We start from the raw sequence: 23,822 nt of genomic DNA, 5'->3' as shown, positions 1-23,822 counted from the left end.
AACCAGTGCTCTTAAGCCCTGAGCCATCTCTCCAGCCGCACTAGCCCTATTTTTTTAAAAAAACTTTTTGAGACAGGATCTCACTACATAGACCCAGGCAGGCCTTGAAATTGTTATCCTCTTGCCTCAGCTTCTTGACATCTAAGATGACTGAGCTATACCATCAGGTCTTATTCAAAATAATTTTTTTGTGGATAGGAGAGGAATGAGTACACTAGCTGAAAAGACAGATCAACGAGCAGAGTGTGAAGGCAACGCAACAGTAGTGACAACACTTAAGGACATAGCACAGTGGAGCTGAGAGTGAAGGGACAAGGCACAGATCAGGAAAGCCACACCAACTCCTACGACAAGAAAGGTGAACGTAAATACAATGAGGTTGTAATTGGTTTTATTACAGGACATCTCACCCTGCTGCCTTTATTTCTTTATAAAAAGAGGAAGAAGATTAGTAGTTGAAAGAAAGAAAAAGCTTTGCCCAACTACACTGTAGCACTGTGTCTCCTGCAGAGCTGAACCAAAGATCTGTGCACAAATGACTGCACTTACTAAAGAATGGGAACAGCCATTAGACTGCTCAGGAGTAGGACTATGAATATATGGTATTCAAAGTCAGTGTCTACCAAAGCATTACTCATTCTTCCCTAAGAAAAACCAGAGGGCCGATTCTGTGGACTGGGTTCAGTTCCCAGGATGAGGTGGGGGAGAGCTACCAATACTCCACACACTCATCTTCAGGCTCACAGAGAGGCTGGAGTAGGACATCAGGAGTCCTGCTCTACTATTTTTCACAATATGCCCAAGATGGCCTGGGTTCAATTCCCAGTACCACCAACAAAAGACAACAACCTCGAAAGATCAAAACAAAACAAAACTGAGAGGGCTCAAGGACTTCTGCCCAATTTTGCCACTTGTAAGATGCGCTGCACAAATCTGGTACGTCTCTATGAGCTTTAGGCAGTGCACCACTGTCCTTAAGATACTTCATATTACCTCAAATTGTAAATCAAATGTAAACAAAAAAAATAAGGAAATGAGAAAAAATATTTTGAAGAGTATAGTCTAGTTCAGAGTGCTTGACTCAACACTGGTGAGGCTGTGGGTTTGGCATTCAACACTTACAAAGTATAACAAAGAACAAATCACCAACATGTCCAGGACACAGTTTCTCTTGGGCTGCCACAGACTGTGAAAGCAGTATTTACAGTTCTTTTTCACTTATGAAAACAGGGTCCTGCTAATTTGGCTAAGGCCAAGCTTAAACTGCCAGAAACAAAGGATGCTCCTGCTTTAGACTTTTGAAAAGCTGGGACCACAGGGGCATCACTAAGTCATCTTTTGTCCTGTCTGAGACAAAGTCTCAAATTTCCCAGGCTGACCTTGAATTTCTGATTCTTCTGCTTCAATTTCCCAAACACTGGCACTTACTATTGCTGGCCTCTGCATTTCTTTAGTAAGAAAGATGAAGAGAAAACTCTAGATGATCCTGTGTGTAAGCATACCTCTCCATGTAATTTTGGCTTACCTATGCTATGCACAGGAATAACCACCAAACCAATAACATACTCCAGTTACTACAGAAATATACAAATACTTTAGAAAAACCTGAAGGAAACTGACCTTTAGGGAATGGAGGCTACTATTACAGGTACTGTTTCCCATTACAGTTTCCATTCAACTTATGTATAATCTATGTTCAGGATATAGTATCTTGTAGTTTTACTCCAATAAAGAGAAAGGAGATGGGGGAGGGGCAGCTAAGCAATGGCTTCCACTAGTGGGAAGCCATTAACACACACCAAAGTTTAAGGCAAAGGTTTTATCCTCCTATTTTTAAAAAATTTTTATTTGCTTCTAGTAAATCTACTTACCCAAATCACTTTTTCGGGCTATGACAGTGTCACAGTGAGGACAATGAAATTTGGCCACATTCTCTGTGTGCTTCTGTAAAATGTGCATCTTCATGGTACCACTCTGGGTAAACCGAGCATGACAAATATAACATTCATAAGGTTTTTCTCCTTAAAAGGAAATACAGAATGAACAAATTACATAAATAATTACTATGGTTTAGTGAGTAGCTGAATGTTAGACACATAAGTTAGGCCACAAAGAATCTCAGGCCTTCCCTGAGAAGGTCAGGCTCAGTGTAACTGCTCAGCTCATGCCCATCTTCAGAACTGGCAAACAAACACTGCACTTTCCTCTGCTCAGCTTTGTACACTCTTCTATTTTAGGGCAGTAAGTTCTTATGGGATTACCTTAGGGGAGACTAGAAATAAATTGTCCTTTCTCTTTATTTCTTGAAGCAAGGTCTTATCTTGCTGCCTAGAATGATCTGGTATCAGAGACTTTCTTGCTTTAGCCTGAGTGAGAAGATTATAGGCTTGTGCTACCACACTGGGCACAGGCCTTTCTTTACAAGCTGATAGTACTTAGAAGTCAGTATGCTAGATAATCTATCCAGACCTATTGTCTTGTTTTTTAAAACAAAGACTATGTAGCCTTAGCTAGTCTGGAATTGCCAAGTATACCAGGATGGCCTCAAACTCAAGACATCTGCCTGCCTTTGCCAGGATTCAAAGTATATATTACCACATCCAGTTTCTACTCAGACTTTAAAAAATAAACACTAGATTTTAATTTCATTTGATATCTCCCTTAAAAGAACCATTTTCGGGCTGGACAGATGGCTCAGAGGTTAAGAACACTGGCTGTTCTTCCAAAGGTCCTGAGTTCAAATCCCAGCAACCACTTGGTGGCTCACAACCATCTATAATGTGATCTGATGCCCTCTTCTGGTATGCAGGTGTACATGCAGGAAGAGCATTGTATACAAAATAATAAATGAATAAATCTTAAAAAAAAAAAAAGAACCATTTTCACGTTATAACAAGACTCAAATTGAATAAAATTGTCTTCAAGCATATTTTCAGAACCATCAATTCAGAGGATAGCCAAAGCTTTCATTAGTAAGTCTTCCATTCAGGTAAGCCCTGGGTACATGAGGCAATTTATAGGATCACTGAAAAGCAGCTCATTAGGAAGAGGAGGGGAGAAGTCCTACCTGAATGGGTTCTCATATGCCTTTTCAGCTTGTATGTGTCCCTGCTGGCATAACTGCACAAACTGCACTGGAACGGACGCTCTCCAGTATGAGAGCGAATGTGTCGTTTTAATTTGCTGACCTGAAACATGAAAGCAACCGAACCTCTTATACTTTTGTTAAGTAGACTGTAATATGAACTCTATGGCTTAGGCATAATAGCTTACTTTAGGGGCACTAAAGTTAGAATAAGTCTTTCCATTGTAGCCTTTGCTTTCTCTTAGCAAATTACAATCCAAGGAGAGAGGGTCAAATGGTCCTGAAGATTGAACCCAGGGACTTGCATTAGGTAAATACTCTCTACCACTGAGTCACATCTCCACCTCTTTTATTTCTGTTTAAAACTTTTCACAATATTTTAATAAGTAATTCATGCCTATTTTTACTTATATTAACTTCCTACAAAATTCAACTCCAAGTTCATGTTTTAATTCCTCCACCCTCTCTCCTCTCATTAGTATTTCCTAGACAGGCTGAGATCTAGGAGTCTCTCATTTCTCTTCCTTGCCACTGGCTAAGCTTTCTGTCTCTTGTTAAGTGCCCTATCCAAAACTGTACCTTTCAAACATGACTCTAAGAAATACTTCAATATTCATAATTAATGTGTCAGAATTTTTTGGGAAAAGTCTACAAATTTTAAGAGGAAACCTCCCCAAACCCTTTTGCTCAGTGGTCAAGTAACTATCTCAGCAGCACTGTTCAATCTCTTTCTCCCCCTTTTGGGCTCCTCCCGTGCTAGCTGAGTGCTCTACCACTCACCAGGAGCACACTCAGCCCACACCTGCCTGATTTACCACAGTCTCACAATATTCAACAGCACACATGCCTCAATTTATTTTCAATTTTTTCCAAAGGTCCTGAGTTCAATTCCTAGCAACCACGTGGTGGCTTATAACCATCTATAATGAGACTTGGTGCCCTCTTCTGGCATACGGCTCACATGCAGGCAGAATACTGTATAAATAATAAATAAAATTTAAAAAAAAAAAAAAAAAAAAGAAAGAAAAATGCTTGGAGGGCCAAGCGGTGGTGGCACACGCCTTTAATCCCAGCACTCCGGAGGAGGCAGAGGCAGGTGGATCCCTGGGAATTTGAGGACAGCCTGGTCTACAATGCAAGTCCAGGACAGCCAAGGCTACACAGAGAAACCCTGTCTCAAAAAACAAAAACAACAACAACAAAAATAAAACTCAGAGGTCTAAAACCATTATTACAACTTCTCTTTTTAACAGTGCTAGGGACTAAAGACAGGGCCTAGTACTACATCCACACCCAGCATTCCAAATTAAAAACTTTTTAAGAACTGACATATCAGCAGGTAAAAATCTGATACTGACCTCACTTGACAGTCTCAGTAAAAACAGTTACACCGTTTAATCCCAGCACTCGGGAGGCAGAAGTGGACAGGTCACTGTGAGGCAAGCCTGGTCACAGAGATCTCCCTTGCCTCTGCCTCCAAAGTGCTGGGATCAAAGGTGTGTGCTGCTACAACCTGGCCTATTCTGTGTACTTCTTTTTTATTTGGTCTCATCTCACTGAACTTTTCCTATTCAAAGGTCTTTAGTTAATACTGTTGGGTATTCGCTTTAAAAAAAAAAAAAAAAAAAAAAGCCACCATGCCTGGCTAGCTATGATTTTTTTTCCTAGCTATGATTCTTAATACAACAATGAAAGCCCGGCGTGGTGGCGCATACCTTTAATCCCAGCACTCGGGAGGCAGAGGTGGACAGGTCACTGTGAGTTCAAGGCCAGCCTGGTCTACAAAGTGAGTCCAGGACAGCAAAGGCTACACAGAGAGACCCTGTCTCAAACAAACAAACAAACAAACAAACAAAAACAAACAAACAAACACAACAATGAAACAGTAGCATTAAGAACCTAGATTTCAAGATGTAATGTAAATAAACTACAATTAAGCACCTAGATTTTTTTTTAAAGACAGTCTCGCCGGGCATGGTGGCTCACGCCTTTAATCCCAGCACTTGAGAAGCAGAGGCAGGAGGATCACTGTGAGTTCGAGGCCAGCCTGGTCTACAAAGCAAGTCCAGGACAGCCAAGCCAATACAGAGAAACCCTGTCTCGAAACCTCCCCCCCCCACCCCCCCCAAAAGACAGGGTCTCTACAGCCTAGGCTGGCTTAAAACTTGCAGCAATCCACCTGCCTCAGCCTCCTGAGTACTGAGATTAAAGGCATGAGAGATCACTTAGGTGATTCAGAGCTAATTAAGAGGGATTTACTTTAGCTTTTCTCAAGTCTCGTTAGGACTTTACATAATGAGAACTGTATTTTATTATGCCTCTTCCAGCTACCAATAAAGTAAAACACACACTACTGAGCTACTCTTGTTTTGGATATACTTAAGAACCACTTATTTTTCAATATATTATTAGATGGATTTACTTGCTTACTAATTTCATGTAACTTCCCCCTCCCTTATGGTAGTATCCTTATTCAGTTATGGTAGTACGGCAGACTCAAATAATAAAGACTTAAAAAAAAAAAAATCAAACCTACACACCCCTTTTCCCTCTAAGTAATGGTAATCAAATTCAAGAGATTCTTTAATGCTGCTGCTTGACAAGCACTGTACACTGATCTATAGCTTCAACCCCAAATCTTCCATTATGCGATCATTAAGACAGGGTTTTGTGCCGGGCGTGGTGGTGCCTTTAATCTCAGTACTCAGGAGGCAGAGGCAGGCGGATCTCTGTGAGTTCAACGCCAGCCTGGTCTACAAAGTGAGTCCTTCAATATCCAGCCTAAGGTTAAGCTCAACTCTCAATTCTCAGCCTGTCCAATGCTAAGATTAAAGGAGTATACACCAAACCTTCCACTTTTAAATATCTTGGGTAGTTATTTCTTCAAAGTCTAGAAGAACTTTTTTGTACTAACATATGGAATTGGTATTTTAGTTTTTTGAGACCGGCCTTGAGCTCACAGAGATCCACTTGCCTCTGACTGCCAAGTGCAGAGATTAAAGGCGGGCACTAACATGCCCGGCCTTGGAATTGGTATTCTGTATAAACAGAAAACCCCACCATGGTCTAAGAAATCTTTTAAAAAAGACTAGACACTCACTTCTACACTGGCATAATCACACATGGAACACTTAAATGGTTTCTCGTGGGTGTGTTTATAACGACGATGCCGCACCAATTCTCCACTGGTCACAAAGGCCATGTCGCAGTCTGGGCACTTGTGAGGACGAGTACCTAAAGGAAGAAGGAGATAACAGGAATTAAGGACACAGTAAATGACAGAGTTCAAATGTATGGCTCAAACTGATGCACTGAAAACTCAACAAGGGCTGGAGAGACGTCTCACAAGTTAAGAGCACTGACTGCTCTCCCAGAGGTCCTGAGTTCAATTCCCAGCAACCACACGGTGGCTCACAACCATCTATAATGTGATCTAATGCCCTATTCTGGGGTGCAGGTGTATATGCCGGCAGAGCACTGTATACATAATAGATAAATAAATAAATCTTTAAAAAAATAAAGGAGAAAGAAAAGTGCCAGGCATGGTGGCACACACCTTTAACCCAAGCACTCAGGAGGCAGAGGCAGTTAGATCTCTGTGAGTTTGAGGCCAGCCTAGTCTACAAAGTAAGTCCAGGACAGGCGGGGCTGTTACACAGAGACACTCTCTTTTGAAAAACAAAACAAAAATAAATAAACAAATAAAAGAGAAGTAGCTCAACAAGCTACAGGAAGGCCTGAATAAATTTTTAGCACTAGGCCCTAAGATGTGAGAGACATGCTAAACTTTAGTTTCTGCTAATTATTTGAATCTAGTGCCTTTAAAGAGAAAATTCCATCTCATTCCTATCTTGTGAAAATACTGGTTACTAAGAATTCAACATTAGTGGAAATTCCAGTATGTTTTAGTCTGTACTAAATGTAACAACACAGTCGGGAAGTGGTAACATGCGCCTTTAATCCTTGCACTTGGGGGGTGGGGGTGGGGTGGGTGTTCTCTGAGTTCTAGGCCACCCTGGTGTATACAGTGAGTTCCAGAATAGCCAGGGCTACACAGAAACCCTGTCTCTAACACTTCTCTCCCAAAGAATGTAATTAGGAAAATCATAATGTCAAGATTTCTTTCATTATCTCTTTTAAAATAGATTCTCAATATATAAATAATGTTATGACCCAGGGTGGCCCTGAAATCTTTCTTAATCTTACTGCCCAGCCTCCCAAGTACATAGGTTTACAGGCATAAGACACTATGACCAACTCTACGAAATGGCTTGAGAGAACTGTCATTTGAAAAACTACAGTAACTAAGAAACGGAAAGGAATGCTTATTTACTCCTTAAATTTGCTTCTTCAGTACCACTGGGTTAGGAGTGAAGAAATTTTTTCTATGAAATATATTTATCTGGTGGTACAGAAAAATAAAACAACTATCAAAAGAAGGAAAGCAGCATTCAATTCATTTCAGAACAAAGTAACCAAAATAATGACTTCTGTTTTTAAACCTAGTGATAGTGATGAAAGAAAAGAGCTCTGCCTCTGGTAGAGACAAGCATGACAACTATCAAAGTAGGTATGGCTGTGGTGCTAGCAGGATGTCCACTACGCTGTACTGCATGACTACCTGTGACCTTCTGCTCAGGGTTCACGTTCACCAGTCATTTTTCATTTACTACAACCTTAAAAAAAAAAACAAAAAAAAAACAAAAAACAAAACAAAAAAAAGCTTTATTTATTTATTTATACAGTATTCTGCCCACATGCCAGAAGAGGGCATCAGATCACATTATAGATGGTTGTGAGCCAGAATGTGGTTGCTGGGGATTGAACTCAGGACCTTTGGAAGAACAGACAGTGCTCTTAACCTCTTGAGTCATCTCTCTAGCCCTTGCTACAAACTTTATAGGCAAAAATACCGCTAGAAGCTAGGCATTGTGACGCGTGCTCCCCTTTAATGCCAGCACTAGAGACACACACGGGTGGATGTCTAAGTGGCTAGATGGCTAAGAATATCTGTTGAGGTTAATTTAGAAGGTAGGGCCTAATCAATGTTTATTATTAGCCCTATAATTATTATATAGCAGTATTTTCTAACCTGCTAGCAATCAATGAAACACAGACACCTGTTATATTTTAAAATAGCCTTGGCTCATCTGGAGCAGGCAGACATTAATCCCTTAAACTACCTCCATATTGGAGCAAGTATCATATACCCTGCCCCCAATCCCATGGCTTCTGCTTCTAATAATTTCTTTTGAGCTATATTCCATCCATAATCCCAAATACTTGCTAGTGTTCTTTATCTGGGCCAAACTCTCCAGCCACACCAGTCATGTGCTTCTCCAGCTAACTGGCCTTCCTTCTCCTCTTCCTTCTCCCAAAACTCCACAGGAACCTTAGCCATGCCTATCCCATTAGCCTTGCCCAGGTGTGCTGGCTTTTTATTGGTTAAACAGGAACAAGGTTTTAGGCAAGGTTACCAACATTTTGGGGTAAGCGAGTCTGCTCATTTGGGCAGCAATCAGACTAACCTCCAACAAATACCCCAATATACGGCATGCTACTTATAAAGCAAGACAACTGACTAATTTATCTGATAACCAGCATATCAAATCAAAACCAACAGTAACCATTTAAAATGAATGAAGTAAAGAATATAGGAAAAAAGCTAGTTTCCATGAAAAACTGGGTGAGAGAACTTACAACCAAGTACTTAGTCTAAAAGGATGAAGATCCCAGAAGAGAGTTTCTTAGGGTTTCTGCCACTGTGATAAAACACTATGACCAAAACCAACTTGAGGAAGAAAGAGTTCTTTCAGTTTATGACTCTCAGGTCACACTCCACTGCTGAGGAAGTTGGGCAGAAACTATGCTTACTGGATTACTCCCTCTGCCTTGCTCAGCCTGCTTTCTTATATAACCTATGACCACCAGGCCTAGGTATGGCACCACCTACAATGGTCTGAGCCCTGTCATAAGAATAATTAGGAAAAGGTTCCACATAACATATAGGCCAATTTTAATGAAGATTTTTCTCAAATAACTTTATAAGCTTGAGTCAAGTTGACAAAATAACTTGCCAGCACAGAGATCTAAAAGAAGTCTAGTATGGCCACTTCACTGAAATCTGGCCATACACAAGATGAAGTTGACATCAGAATACTGAACAACATATTAAAGAATGTTTTGTATTTGAACAAATAAATTTCCAGTATGGTATTTATACTTTTCTATCCTTAAGTTGTGAACAACCTACCTTCTTTAAGATGCAGCAACAAGAAGCAAATTAAACAATAATTTTTTTTTTGTTGTTGTTGTTTTGTTTTTTGTTTTTCAAGACAGGGTTTCTCTGTGTAGCCTTGGCCATCCTGGACTCACTTTGTAGACCAGGCTGGCCTCGACCTCACAGCGATCCGCCTGCCTCTGCCTCCCGAGTGCTGGGATTAAAGGCATGTGCCACCACACCCAGCTCATAAAGCAATAATTTTAACATAGATAAGATTTTACTTTTATTTCTAGAGTTCTTTCACATGGATTGCCTTGGGCTTTTGGGTCTCATTTCTTTATTTTTATTTTTTTATTTTAAATGTTTATTTCTTATGTATACAGCACTGTGCTCTCATGCCAGAAGAGGGCGCCAGATCCCATTACAGATGGTCGGGAGCCACCATGTGGTTGCTGGGAATTGAACTCAGGACCTCTGGAAGAGCAGCTGGTGTTCCTACCCACTGAGCCATCTCTCCAGCCCTGGGTCTCATTTCTTATCACTCAGCAACTCCAGACCAGGGTCTCAGCAACACAATGATAAACTGTTTATGAATTATGTCAAGTAAAAACTACAGACACTACAAAGAAGAACAAAAATAGTATTCTTCAACTTCCTACTGCAGTAAGTCTATATAGTTTAAAAAACATGTTTTAGCCTCAGGTATGCCATAGCCCCACATTCATATCCAGTACCTGTGTGTGTGTTAAGGTGATTCCTCAGGAGGGTTACTGTTCTGAATGCTCTGCCACAGAGATGGCACTTGTGTGGTCTCTCATCAGTGTGGCTTTTCATGTGACGATCCAAATTTGAACGCCGTGGACACGTGTAACTGCAAAGCTCACACTGGAATGTCTTCTTTACACCTATATGCAAAACAAAATAAAAATACATACTTGTTACAGTGCTTCGGTGTTTAGATTAATCCCAAGCCACAATTATATACTACTAACTTTTTATAACCAAATTCAATCTAAAAAGAAACTTAGTAATTCACAGCATTAACAGACTTTCTTCTTTTGAGGACTTATAATAAATACTAGATTTTTTTTTTTAACAAAAATAATTTACATACAGGCTGTTGTATCCTTTATCCCCAAATAGTTTTACAAGACCATTACAGATAAATTCATTTTACCTTTTTTTTTGATTTTTGTTGGCTTTGGCGGCTTCATGTTACCAACCACTTTCTCTGCATTAACCTCAGACAGTAGGCCTTCCTGCTGTTCTTCCTCAAAATCATAGACAGACACATCCACATCTTTGCCCTCCTCTGTGTAACGCAGTTTGCTCTTTTTGGTTTTCTTTGTTTTTTTGGCTGGTGGCTGATAGTCTGGGTCTTTTTGCCAACTCGGGTCTTCCTGAGGAGGAAGCTCCCCTTGCTCTAGTGTCTCCACTTCTCCATTGGCCCCAACTTTCACCACCTGAAACCCTTCAGGCAAAGGTAAGGTGTGACAGATCATCGGTTCACTTTCTGCAAGGCCCTCTTTAGAGACTTCATTCTCATAAGCCCCCTGAAGTTCTTCTACCGAGGTGGTAGCAACAGGTACAGTCACGGGAACAGGGACCTGAACAAGCTGAAGCTCTCCTATGTTAATGGGCTGCTCCTCCATATTTACAACCTGTAAGGTTATGATTTGGGTATCGTCCACTGCGGCCTCTGCTTCAGGAGCCACTGTACCCTCCATTACTTCAGTCTTCATCTGAAGAAGGGTGGGATCCAGCTGCTCCATCATTACCATCTGCACACTGCTGTTGACATCCTGGACCACCTCACTGCCGTCTGCCTGGTTCTGGGGCAGGTGGCAAGCATCGTCTTCCTGGCCCCCTTCCCGGCGTCTCTGATAAGTCTTTCTTTCCTTTCCTTTAATGAAAGTTTCAGACTCCTCCACAATGGCTTCAACCGCCTCACCTTCCATTTCTCTTTCCTTTAGTAAAAGAGAACACAAGCTGTTATTTAAAATAAGGTTTGCCCAAATAAAAGCATACACACTACAAACTAAAAAAAAAAAACTCCTTAGTAAACGAATTAGGCACCCATCAATGGCTGTTCAACAGATATCTACCTCTTTGGTGGAAGAAAACCTACCATCTATATTATATATATCTTTCCAATCAAAACAAAAAAATTGAAATCGATTAAGACTCTAGGTCATACTTCCAATTAACAGAAAACCAGTGATAGTATTAAAATGACTTCAGAAGTTAAGGTTGGTCTAAGACAAACACCACAGTATTAATTTTGGTTTCTTTCTTTCTTTTCTTTTTTTTTTTAAATTTAATTTATGTGTACTGGTGTGAGGGCGTCAGATCTTGGAGTTACAGACAGTTGTGAGCTGCCATGTGGGTGCTGGGAATTGAACCTGGGTCCTTTGGAAGAGCAGGCAGTGCTCTTAACCGCTGAGCCATCTCTCTAGCCCTAATTTTGGTTTCTTATGCAAATAAATTACCAAAAGAAAAATGGAAACTTGAAATAACGACCTATAGACTCAAGTTTCAACCAGAGGGAACTTAGCTTCCAGAGTCAGTTTGCAAGGTCTGGGGATGTTTTCGTTGTTATTATTGGGGTAAAATGTTATTATGGCACCAGGTTAATCACACAAAGCACAGGTCAATCTTCTACCACAAAGACTCGCCAGAGTTAGGTGCTGTGGCACATGACTACAAAACCAGCACTTGCAAAGCTGAGGCTAGGGGAATAAAGTCTAAAACTAACTTGAGCCACACAATGAAACCCAATCACAAATAACACAGAAACATTAAGCATGAGAAACTTCAATCTGGGTATTAAATTACATAAAAAATCATCAGTAAGACCCGGGCATGGTGGCGCACGCCTTTAACCCCAGCACTTGGGAGGCAGAGGCAGGCGGATCGCTGTGAGTTCGAGGCCAGCCTGATCTACAAAGTGAGTCCAAGATGGCCATGGCTACACAGAGAAACCCTGTCTCAGCGGGTGGGGGGTGGGGGATCAGTAAAGCTACTTTAAAACTTACACATTTGCCAACAAAGAAACACTGTCGCAAGTAGGGCTTGGTGGTGCACAACTTTAATACCAGCACTGGAAAAGCAGAGACAAGCAAACCACTGGGTTTAAAGCTAGACCAGAACAGTTAGGGCCACACAGTAAGACACTGACTCAAAAACAAACAAACAAAGTCGGGGGATGATGGCCCATGCTTTAATCCTACCACTTGGGAGGCAGAAGCAGGAGGATCGCTGTGGGTTCGAGGCCAGCCTGGTCTACAAAGTGAGTCCAGGATAGCCAAGGCTACACAGAGAAACCCTGTCTCAAAAGAACCCAAACAGTACATTCTATATCTATATTATATTTATATCTATAAAATGTAGAACAGAATAGAGTTTGCTTGGTTTTACCGCTCTAGGTGTCAAATCCAGGGTTTTACTGAACTACACTCCTAGCCACATGCTTTGCTGTTTTTACTAAATTCTCCCTTAGAAATCATACTTTGGCCGGGTGTGGTGGCACACGCATGCTTTTAATCCCAGCACTTGGAGGCAGAGGCAGGTGGATCTCTGTGAGTTCGAGGCCAGCTTGCTCTACAAAGTGAGTCCAGATCAGCCAAGGCAACACAGAGAGACCCTGTCTTGAAAAAACAAAACCAAACACAAAACAAAAAAAGAAATCATACTTTGGTTTTTTTGTTTGTTTGTTTGTTTTTGTTTTTTTGGTTTTTTCGAGACAGGGTTTCTCTGTGTAGCCTTGGCCATCCTGGACTCACTTTGTAGACCAGGCTGGCCTTGAACTCACAGCAATCCGCCTGCCTCTGCCTCCTGAGTGCTGGGATTAAAGGCGTGCGCCACCACGCCTGGCTCAAGAAATCATAAGTTTGATATACTGTTTTTCAGAAAGTTTTATTATGTGGTTGGGGCAAGAGAGACGGCTCAGTTGGTAAAATAGTTTCTGAGAAATCATGAGGACATGAGTTTGCTCCCCAGTGTCCATAGACAGTTGGGCACAGCAGTGCATGCTTGCAATCGCATACGGGGGAAGCCTGACTGCCTCTGTCACCATGCTGGTCCTCAGCTTCTGCCTCCTAAGTCTTGGGAGTACCTGGGGTAAAATAATGGGCCAGCGAGATGACTCAGACATAAAGGTATTTGTTATCAATCCTAATGGCCAAGTCTGGTCCCATGTAGTAGAAAGAAAGAATCAACTCTTACATACTAAACAGATTAAATTTAATTAAAACAAAACAAAACAAAACAAAACAAAACCTAAGAGTAAAATAGGGAGCTAAAGAGATAGTTCCTTGGTTAAGAGTACTTACTGTTCTTTCAGAGGGTTCAATTCCCAGCCCCAACACTGGCTCGCAAATGGCTTTAACTCCAGTTCTAGGGGATCTGACCCCCTCCTCTAACTGCTCTAGGCACCAAGCATGCAGCTGGTATACATACATACATGCAGAAGAAACATCCATACATACAAAATACATCTCAAAACAATGAAAAACCAACTAAGTAAAATGTGTTTGAGAATCATCTTTTTTATTATTATTTCTTTTTTGTTTTGTCCTTCAAGACTGGGTTTCTCTTGTAGCTTTGACTGTCCTGGACTCACTTTGTAGAGGAGGCTACCCTCAAAGCCATGCCTTTAATCCCAGCACTCAGGGAGGCAGAGGCAGGTGGATCGCTGTGAGTTCGAGGCCAGCTTGGTCTACAAAGTGAGTCCAGGACAGCCAAGGCTACAAAGAGAAACCCTGTCTCGAAAAGCAAAAATAAAAGTGTTCCCAAGCATGCCTGGCTCCGAGAATCACCTTATTTAAAGTAATATGGTGATGTAACAAAACCCGTAAATATATATACAAGGTTATCCCTAACCAACAGTTTAAAGCACTTTATGATGCACTTGGACCAGTCTCAAATAAAGCTCTTTTACTTTATTAGAGACACCATTTATCAGTTCTCTGTGAAGGCACTGTATCTGTGTCAGCATTCTGGGAAGGCATTATAAAACCTACAGAGAGACAGCCATAGCCTGATTCAGGATGAAAAAGGTTCAGGGTAAAATAAGGTGGGCTGGAACAAAAACATGACCATGTTGAAAGCAAATGCTTATATAAATTAGAACTTATTTCAATGTTAGGAAATCCTACCTCAAAATAAGAAGGTGAAAGAGGGCTGAGAATGTGGCTCATTGGCAAGGCACTTGTCTAGCACTAATGAAGCCCTAACTTCAATCCTAGTAATGGCCCCTTCCCACCCAAAGTGAAAGATGTATTGGCCTACCACATTTAATCCGAGCCTTGAGAGGCAGCTATATCTCTGTAAATTTGAGCCAGGTTGGTCTATGAATGAGTTTTTTGTTCTTGTTTTTCTGAGACAAGGTTTCTCTGTATAGCCTGGACTCCTTTTGTAGACCACGCTGGCCTCCTAGAGTGAGGCTCTGAGTGAGTTCTATGCCAGCCAGGGCTATACAGCAAGACTCTGTCTCAAAACAACACGCCCTACCCAAGGACAACAGAACCAATTAGCAGAACAAAAAAAATTGTATTTTCACACAAATACTGTTGTTCTGTTCCTTACGTCCCTCCCATTTTCTTCAGATCCACCTTATTCTGTCCCCCTCGCCCATTTTTGAGACCAGCCTGGCCTCAAACTCACAGTGAGCTGCCTGCCTCTGCCTCCCGAGTGCTGGGATTAAAGGTGGGCACCACCACCCTTATCCTTTGTGTGTGTGTGTGTGTTTGTTTGTTTTTTGAGACAGGGTTTCTTTGTGTAGCCTTGGCTGTCCTGGACTCACTTTGTAGACCAGGCTGGCCTGAACTCACGGCAATCTGCCTGCCTCTGCCTCCCAAGTGCTAGGATTAAAGGCATGCGCCACCACCGCCCGGCTCCTTATTCTTAAGATAGTCAAGTTTCCTGAGGTTCTGAGGCCATTACTTTGCTGTTACGTGTCTGCTAATAAAATAAAGCATATGTCAGGTATGGTGGTGCACCCCTTTAATCCCAGCACTGAAGGAGGCAGAGGGAGGCAGATCACTGTGTATTCTGGAGGCCAGCCTGGTCTACAGAGGAAGTCCAGGACAGCCAAGGCTACAGAGAAACCCTGTCTCAAAAAACTAAAAAGAAAAAAGAAAAAAAAAAAAGAAGAAGAAGAAGAAGAAAAGAAAGCACGTGATTTTGTGCTGAACAATGTCTCAGAGGAGTTAGGTATGTTGTGGTGGCACACACCTTTAATCCCAGCACTCGGGAGGCAGAGGCAGGTGGATTGCTGTGAGTTTGAGGCCAGCCTGGTCTACAAATCGAGTCCAGGAGCCAAGACTACACAGAGAGACCTTGTCTCGAAAAACAGAAAAAGAAAAACTTAAACAAAACAAAACAAAGAGTTGGGTATGTTGATGTACACTGTAATCTTATCATTCAAGAGGAAGAGGCAGGAGATCAGAAGTTTGAAGTCAGCCTTGGCTATACAGCAACTTCAAGGCTAGCCTGGGTTGTTTAAAAACTGTCATGTATCTATTTTTTTAAATTGAAACATTCTATCCAGATGGAATAGGGAGTCTCAGAAGATAAAGAAAGCTAAGGAAACATAAGCTTCAGAAAGTTCATGACATTTAATAGCTCAAGAACCTCAGAAAGAGGCTGGGTAGTGGTGACACACACCTTTAATCCCAGCATTCAGGTGGCAAGGGAGGTAGATCTCTGTGAGTTCAAGGTCAGCCTGGTCTACAGAGTTAGTTATAGGACAGCCAAGATTACCAGAGAAACTCTGTCTCAAAAAACAAAAACAAAACAAAATCAGGAAGTTACAAGATTTACAAGTTGACTCTTCAAGGTATGCACAATTACTGGAGGAGATAAACTTTTCAGTAGAGCTGCCTTCAAAAGTTGGGCAGGGAATTCCTGTCCTATGGTAGGCCTTTTGGTCACAAAGCTGCCTTTGAGTACCCATGCTTCTACATGTAACCCCAGTAAACTCACAAACTGGTTTCCCAAACCCAAACTGAACAAAATAATTTCTATGGATTGTGATTGATACCATACCTGAGGTGAATGAACATTTGTTCAAGTCACTTCAGGTAAAGCCATGCACCACACCACCTCAAAAATACAAAACAGAACCAACATAATGTCAATTTCCTCAAATTTAAAATAAAAGCAAAAAATTCAAGGCCAGGTCTAAAGCAATCTCAATCTCTATTTATTTCATTAGTGGTGCTGCGGATTGAACAAAGAGGGTTTCCCACAATGCAGACAAGAGCTCTACCACTGACCCACATCCTCAGCACAGCAACTTTTATTCGTGTGCCAATTCAACAAAGCCCACCATATGTGTGGAATAAAGACAAAGATGATGAAAACCTTCCTATTTAGCCAGTTTAGTTTGTAGTGCTGTTATCTGCTTTCATTATCCTTTGCTCTAAATACCTAAGAGCAAAACAATATAACCTTTTTGTTGTTGTTCTGTTTTTATTTACCACAGGTTTGTCTCTGTAGATCCGGCTAGCCTGGAACTTACTGAGATCCGCCTGCCTCTGTCTCCCCAGTCCTGGGATTAAAGCCTGGCTAAATAATACATGTTTAATACAAAGACCTCTTACTAGCTGTTTCAGCACAGTGTAGACAAATATAACAAAATGTTACTGTAAAGTTAGTAGTCAAGGGATGATATCTGGAACTTTATAACTTATCTGAATTTAAATGTCTATTTAAGCACCAGTATGCCAGCATTTTGTAAGATCCTGAAAGATTAACCTCTAAGTTCTCAATAGCAAGACTAGAAGCCACAACTCAGACAACTGTACACCTTTATTGCTCCAAGAGTGATCTTAGGACTAACAACATTGGGATCATTTTGCAGAACTCTGGGCCTCACCCCTACCCCATAATCAGGATTTGCCACTAAACATTAAGTCATTTATTACTCTTTCCATTTTTAATATTTATTTCAGACAGGTGTTACTCCGCAGACAGGCTAGCTTAATTCTGCCTCAGCTTCCAGGGTCTGGAATTATTGCTATGTAGATCTGGCTTGCCTGGAAGTCATAGAGATCCACCAGCTTCTGCCTCCTGAGTACTGGGGTTAAAGGTGAGTGCCAGCCACCATGCCTAACACCACCAGCTCTGCCTATTTTTTTAAAGAGTTTTCCCAATCAAACAAGCTCCAAACAGCAAACCTGAGTGATAATCCAAACATTTGGAGTTAGGGAACAGAGAGAAGGCCTTATTTATGTTACAGACAGCATTAAAAGAGATAGTTATTGCCACATGGTAAATGTTTAATGGTAGCCACCCCAGAGAATTACTACATTATCCTAGACAATTTAAATATCCCCAATAAAAAAAGGATGGAGGGGTCTGTTTGGTAGCATGCACATGTAATCCTATCACTTGGCAGGTGGAGAGAAGAGATCAGGAGTTACTGGTAAGCACTGGACACAGTGAGTTGAGGCTGACATGGACTACATGACACTGTTTCTTGAATGACTGATTGATTGATTGACAGACAGATTAATCAAATCTAGCAGATGAATTTTTTTTTCCTACAAGCTGTCTTCTTTTCCCCTCTTTGAGGTTTCGTAGGAAATAATTTGAAGAACACAGGAAAATCAATTGTTGTCTGCTATAAACCTGAAAACTTGATACATTAAATATTGCATTTAAAATTCTATCTAAAAGAGGTCACAGAATTGTACCAGGCAGAAAAATAACAAGTCTAAAGGGGCACAAACTGAAAACAATTGCGTAACCAAGGAGTTGAGCTGACAATACTCAATGAAACGAACACACGACTTAGTCTATGAACATCAGGATCTACTGAAGTATCAAGCAATGACTTCTATTTTTACAGAAAAACATCACATAAAAGGAACAAGCAACCAGTCTCTCTGACACTGCTTAGAAATCCTGAGCAGTGGATTCCTTAGGCTAGCTTTTTCCAGAAGTGAATGTCTCCTCTGAATCAATAACTAACCAACAGTGTAAATCTGGCTTCTTTCCCCAACTCCTGTGGGGACTACACTCCTAGCTGCGCTGCCTCTGCTAACAGTTCTAATTCATCTCCTCCCTTCTTGATTCCAGCTTTCAAATATTTGACTCCTGATTGCTTAAATCTCTCTGCTCTCTCATCTTCCTTGCTTGTGCCCACATCTTCAAATATTTTAGTAAACCACTTTTGTGGAATGATATTATTAAGAAGGAGTTAACATTTCCTTGATCCCAAAAAAAAGGGGCCTTCTTTCTTTTTTTAGCTGCTCCTTGTCCTGGGTCTTTCCCCTGTGTCTGCCAGCTTTTCCACCAGCTTCTTGAACAATGTAGCCACGGCACTAGCTTTTAAAATCATCTCCATTCTCTCAAGCCGTTATCTTCAATCTGTTTCAGAGTTTAAAGGCATCTCTCCATAAGGACTACTACCTATTACTCGCTCAATTTGAAGGTACTGGATAGAGAATAAAAGACGACTAGTTTTCAACTTATCACTAACAAAAGCAAAAAATATTTAGTAGAACAGTTTTACTCTGGGGGTTGCAGTATCACTATGATACATTGTTTTTTGGCATTTGGGAATTTGTTTTGTTTTTCTTTTGGGGCTGTGCTTGGGATGGAATCCAGCCAGAGCCTTGTACTTATGAGAGGTTCTCTACCACTAAATAATAGTCCCATCACAAGCTAGGCATGGTGGCCCATGCCTGTAATGCCAACACTCTGGGAGGCAGAGTCAGGCAGATCTCTGTGAATTTGAGGACAACCTAGTCTATAAAGTGTGTCCAGGACAGCTAAGCCTAACCAAAGAAACCCTGTCTCAAACAAAACAAAGCAGTCCTATCACAATAGCACACTCAGAAAAGATCTTTGGTTTTCTATCACCATGGTGGAAAACTGAAAAAAGAAAAGAAGCATGGCCAGGCGTGGTGGCACACGCTTTTAATCCCCGCATTTGGAAGGCAGAGGCAGGTGGATCTCTATGAGTTCAAGGCCAGCTTGGTCTACAAAAGGGAGTCCAGGAAAGCCAAGACTGTTACACAGAGAAACCCTGTCTTGAAAAACCTTTAAAAAAAAAAAAAAGGGTTACTGATATTGCTCAGACAGTAGAGTTATTGCCTAGCACAAACAAAACCACAGGTTTGATTCCAGCACTGTGAAAATGAGTGTGAAAATGAGTATACTGTTATACAACCATAATCCCAGTATGCCATAATTAAAGAAAAAAAAATCCCCCCCCTTTTTTGTTTCTTGAGATAGGGTTTCTCTGTGTAGTCCTGGCTGTCCTGGACTCCCTTTGTAGACCAGGCTGGCCTCAAACTCAGAGTTCTGCCTGCCTCTGCCTCCTGAGTGCTGGGATTAAAAAAAAATTCAAGGTCAATCTTAAGTACACAGGAGGAAGTTCCACACCAGCATACTTGAGCTACATAAGACCCTGCGTGAAAACAAAACAATTTTTGTTTTTCAAGACAAGGTTTCTCTGTGTAGCCCTGACTGTCCTAGAACTCAGAGATCTACCTGCCTCTGCCTCCTGAGTGCTGGGATTAAAAGAGTACACCACCATATTCAGCTCAAACAATGATTTCTAAAGGGAAAAAAATTAGCAAATAAACTTTTCTCATCAATTTCTGGATAGAAGAATGAGGAGCTTCCTTTAGATCGACAAAGTAACATCTAGGCAATTGTGGGTGACCAGTTAGAAGAAAACCTAGTTCCCCAGTATTTCCCTGGCCTCTTAACAGATTGGACGCAAGGACCTAACTCTAACAGAGACAACTGAAATCTGTCATGCTCCTACATTATAACCTAACTATATAATCCCTCGGTCAGTCGGCTAGATCAATTCACATTATCCTTCTCATCTTTGACTTTTCTGTCAGCTCTATACTATCCACATATGTCCCTTCTTAAACCTCATTTCACTGTGTAGTTTTTGTCAGGTATTTTATTATTTATTTATTGGTTTTTGAGGCAGGGTTTCTCTGTGTGTAGCCTTGACTATGCCAGGCTCACTCTGTAGACCAGGATGGCCTCGAACTCACAGACATCTGCCTGCCTCTGCTTCCCGAGTGCTGGGATTACAGGTGTGCACCACTGTGCTTGGCGTCCTTGTCAGGTATTTTCTTTATGCTCAACTCCACATCTGCTGTTTCCAATCCTCTTCCACCTCTTAGTTCAGCAGTTTGTTTTACGTTCCTTAGAATTCTATTGAACTGCCAACTATGACCATTAACAGGTAAATCTAAAAGCGACTTTTCTGTCCTTGTCTGACTTGACCTCCCTGTGGAATTCAGCATTCTATCCCAGGCTTATCCCAGACTTATGGCAGACCATCTGAAGGCTGAACATTCATGGGCCACTTGGTCTGATCCCCCACAAAACTGCTTTCACTGAGGTTTTTTGGCATGATGTCTTTTGGCTTATACCAAAGAAACCACGGGTGAAATTTTATTAGGACTTAATGCTTACTTAGAAAAACTCTATTCAGAAAAGGTTATAGCCAGGTGGTGGGGGTGGTGGCATACGCCTTTTATCTCAGCACTTGGGAGGCGGAAGTAGACGGATTGCTATGAGTTCAAGGCCAGCCTGGTCTACAAAAGTGAATCCAGGACAGTCAAGGCTAACACAGAGAAACCCTGTCTTGAAAAACAAACAAAAAACCAACAACAAAAAAGAAGTTAGAGAAAAACTATATAGAAATATAGAAAGTTAAATCATTCACAACAAACTTATCAGAAGAAAAAAATAACATCAAGCTGGGCATGATGACTCTTGCCAATGTAGATTCAAGAAACGAAGAAGGAATGCAGAGTTCAAGGCCAGCCCACAGTATAAGACCCTGTCTCAAGAAATAAATAGCTTCCTGGTAGTGGAATATGCCTTTAATCCCTGGACTCAGGAGATACAGACAGGTCAATCTCTGAATTCAAGGCCAGCCTGGTCCAGGGCAGCTAGGGTGACACAGAAAAACCCTGTCTAAAAACAAGAAAAATAATCAAATAATAGTGTGAACTGAAAAACCGCAAGACCTATTTCAAAGTCACAGAACTCAGAGCCAGGAGCTGGTAACATACACAGTGAAATCCCAAAAATCAGGAGCAGAGGACAGAGGGCTTGCAGAGAAGAGAAACCATAGTCTGAGACAGGTTGGAGACCCATAACAAGGTAGGCTCCTCAGAGTATAAGGGGGTGACTTGAGCTGAGACCCCTGCTAGCAGCAGACACGGAGACTAAATAGAGACCAATCTCTAACCAGACAGGATTCCTAGTAGGATGGAACACCAACCCATCCACAAAAACTTTGACCCAAAATTAATTTACCTTGCCTACAAGATGTGCGGAGATTAAAAAAAAAAAAAAAAAAAAAAAAAAAAAAGAGCAGAGATTGATCGAATGTCCAACTAACACCTGGCCACAACATGCAAGAGAACCAACCCCTGACACTACTAACGACACTCTGCTATACATGCAGACGAAAGCCTAGCATAGCTGTCCTCTGAGAGGCTCCCCCCAGCAACAGGTTGAAACAGACGCTGGGACTCACAGCCAGATATTGGATGGAGCACAGAGCACAGAGAGCCTTATGGAAGAGTGGGAGGAAGGATAGAAGGATACGGAGGGACTATTATCTCCACGAGATAACCAACAGAGCCAACTACCTGGGCCTGGGGTGCTTGTGGAGACTGAAATACCAACCAAGGACCACGTAAGGATCAGACCTAAACCCCCTACACACATGTACACATATGGGCAGCTTGGTCTTCATGTGAGTCCCCTAGTAAGGGGAGCAGGGGCTGTTTCTGACAAGGACTTTCTTGCATGCTTTTCGATTATTTCCTTCTGGTGGGGCTCCCCTGCCAGGCCACAATGGGAAAGGATGCACTCAGTCCTGATGTGACTTGATGTGCTGTGTGATTGGTATGGGGGGGTGGGGAGCTCCTCTCCTTTTCTGAGGGGGAGCGGAGGGAGAACAGGAGAAAGAGGGAGCAGAGGAGGGAGCCATGATTGGGGTGTAAAGTGAATAAATTAAAAAAAAAAAAAAAAAAGGAAAAAACTCCAAAAAAAAAAAAAAAAAAAAAAAAATCTCTGCCTCAGCCTTAAAGTAGAGAATTGGGAAGTCTGAGGCTGTCCTAAGCTACAGAGAATTAAAGGCCACCCTGAGCTAAACGTGAAATCCATCTTAAAAAAAAAAAAGACTACTATATTTTCTAGCCTATAAGACTGCTCTTTAGGGGTTGTCTTATATGCTGCAGCTTGCTTTCCCTTTGCTTCATCCCCGTGCTTCATATGTCCGGCACATTTAGTGAGGTGGAGGCAGAGGCAGGCGGATCGCTGTGAGTTCAAGGCCAGCCTGGTCTACAAAGTGAGTCCAGGACAGCCAAGGTTACACAGAGAAACCCTGTCTTGAACCACAAAAAACATATAGTGAGGTGGTGCAGCTGCCTATTCCTGGCTGTGTATGAAGCAGGGAGGAGCAAGCTGCACAATTTTTCTGTACCTCCAGGAGGAGGTGAGCATGGATTGCCTCTCCACCACAGCCTGCCCACCCTTCACCTCAGAGGGCTGCGTGTAGGGTTGTGTGTGGAGAGCACCTTAAAGAGGCAGTGTAGGCTGGCACTGGCTGTCTGCTGGCACTTAGTAAAGTGCCTGGCTGCCTGTGCCCTGCCTGCAAATAGACAGGTCTGCTGCACAGGGTGTGCTTTGAAAGAGGGGTAGTCTTATACAGCAAGTATATTCCAAACTCTGTATTTTAACTGGAAAAGCTGGAGGTTGTCTTATATGCCCAGTCATTTTACATGACTGGAAAATACGGTATACTATTATCTCAGGGTTTAAGGGCAAACCACTCATACTCAAAGCTGTAAGTTTTAACTCTAGCATCATAAAAGAAAAAAAAGGAGGAAAAGGACAAATGAACAGCTGAGGTGTAAGAAGGACAACGGCTACACGGACGGGGCTGGGCCTGGTGATGACACTTTTAATCCTAGGCAGAGGCAGACGGATCACCACTGTGAGTTCAAGGCCAGTTTGGTCTGCAAAAGTGAGTCCAGGACAGCCAGGTGACACAGAAACCCTATCTTAAAAACCAAAAACCAAAACCAAACAAAAAGATCTGGTAAAATACCAAAAGTAGCTGAATGAGTAGGCCTAGTGAGTTCTAGGACAGCCACACTATATACACAAAGAAACTGTCTCAAAAAACAAAACAAAAACAGAGTAAAGGGGCCACAGAAAATATTGTTCTTGAAAGCTGGGTGGTGGTGGCACGTGCCTTTTATCCCAGCACTGGGGAGGTAGAGGCAGGTAGATCACCTGTGAGTTCAAGGCCAGCCTGGTCTACAAAGTGAGTCCAGGACAGCCAAGGCTACACAGAGAAACCCTGTCTCGAAAAAACAAAACAAAACAAAAAAGAAAAGAAAATATTGTTGTTGCTTTTTCATTGTGTGTGTGTGTCTTGCCTTCAGGAGCTCTAGGAGGTCAGAAGAGAGCATTAGACACCTTGAAACTGCAGTTATAGACAATTATGCT

At 41.7% G+C, this 23,822-nt stretch overlaps 1 protein-coding gene across 2 annotated transcripts in view; it reads right to left on the bottom strand.

Annotated features, from left to right (window-relative positions):
- Ctcf (CCCTC-binding factor) overlaps positions 1 to 23,822 on the bottom strand; it is a 51,304-nt gene that overhangs the window by 10,469 nt on the left and 17,013 nt on the right. For both annotated transcript variants that reach the window (XM_051169266.1, XM_051169267.1), the window contains exons 3-7: positions 10,486 to 11,275; positions 10,043 to 10,213; positions 6,186 to 6,319; positions 3,068 to 3,188; positions 1,872 to 2,021 (exon numbers count right to left, since the gene is read on the bottom strand). In XM_051169266.1, the coding sequence (XP_051025223.1) occupies positions 1,872 to 2,021; positions 3,068 to 3,188; positions 6,186 to 6,319; positions 10,043 to 10,213; positions 10,486 to 11,266 (1,357 nt within the window). In that variant the 5' untranslated portion in view covers positions 11,267 to 11,275. The remainder of the gene's footprint in view (positions 1 to 1,871; positions 2,022 to 3,067; positions 3,189 to 6,185; positions 6,320 to 10,042; positions 10,214 to 10,485; positions 11,276 to 23,822) is intronic.

The sequence above is a fragment of the Acomys russatus genome, chromosome 26 (genome assembly GCF_903995435.1).
Source record: "Acomys russatus chromosome 26, mAcoRus1.1, whole genome shotgun sequence".
Classification (NCBI taxonomy): Eukaryota; Metazoa; Chordata; class Mammalia; order Rodentia; family Muridae; genus Acomys; species Acomys russatus.
Note: the sequence above shows the minus strand (reverse complement) of the source record. Positions and strands in the feature narration are given on the sequence as shown.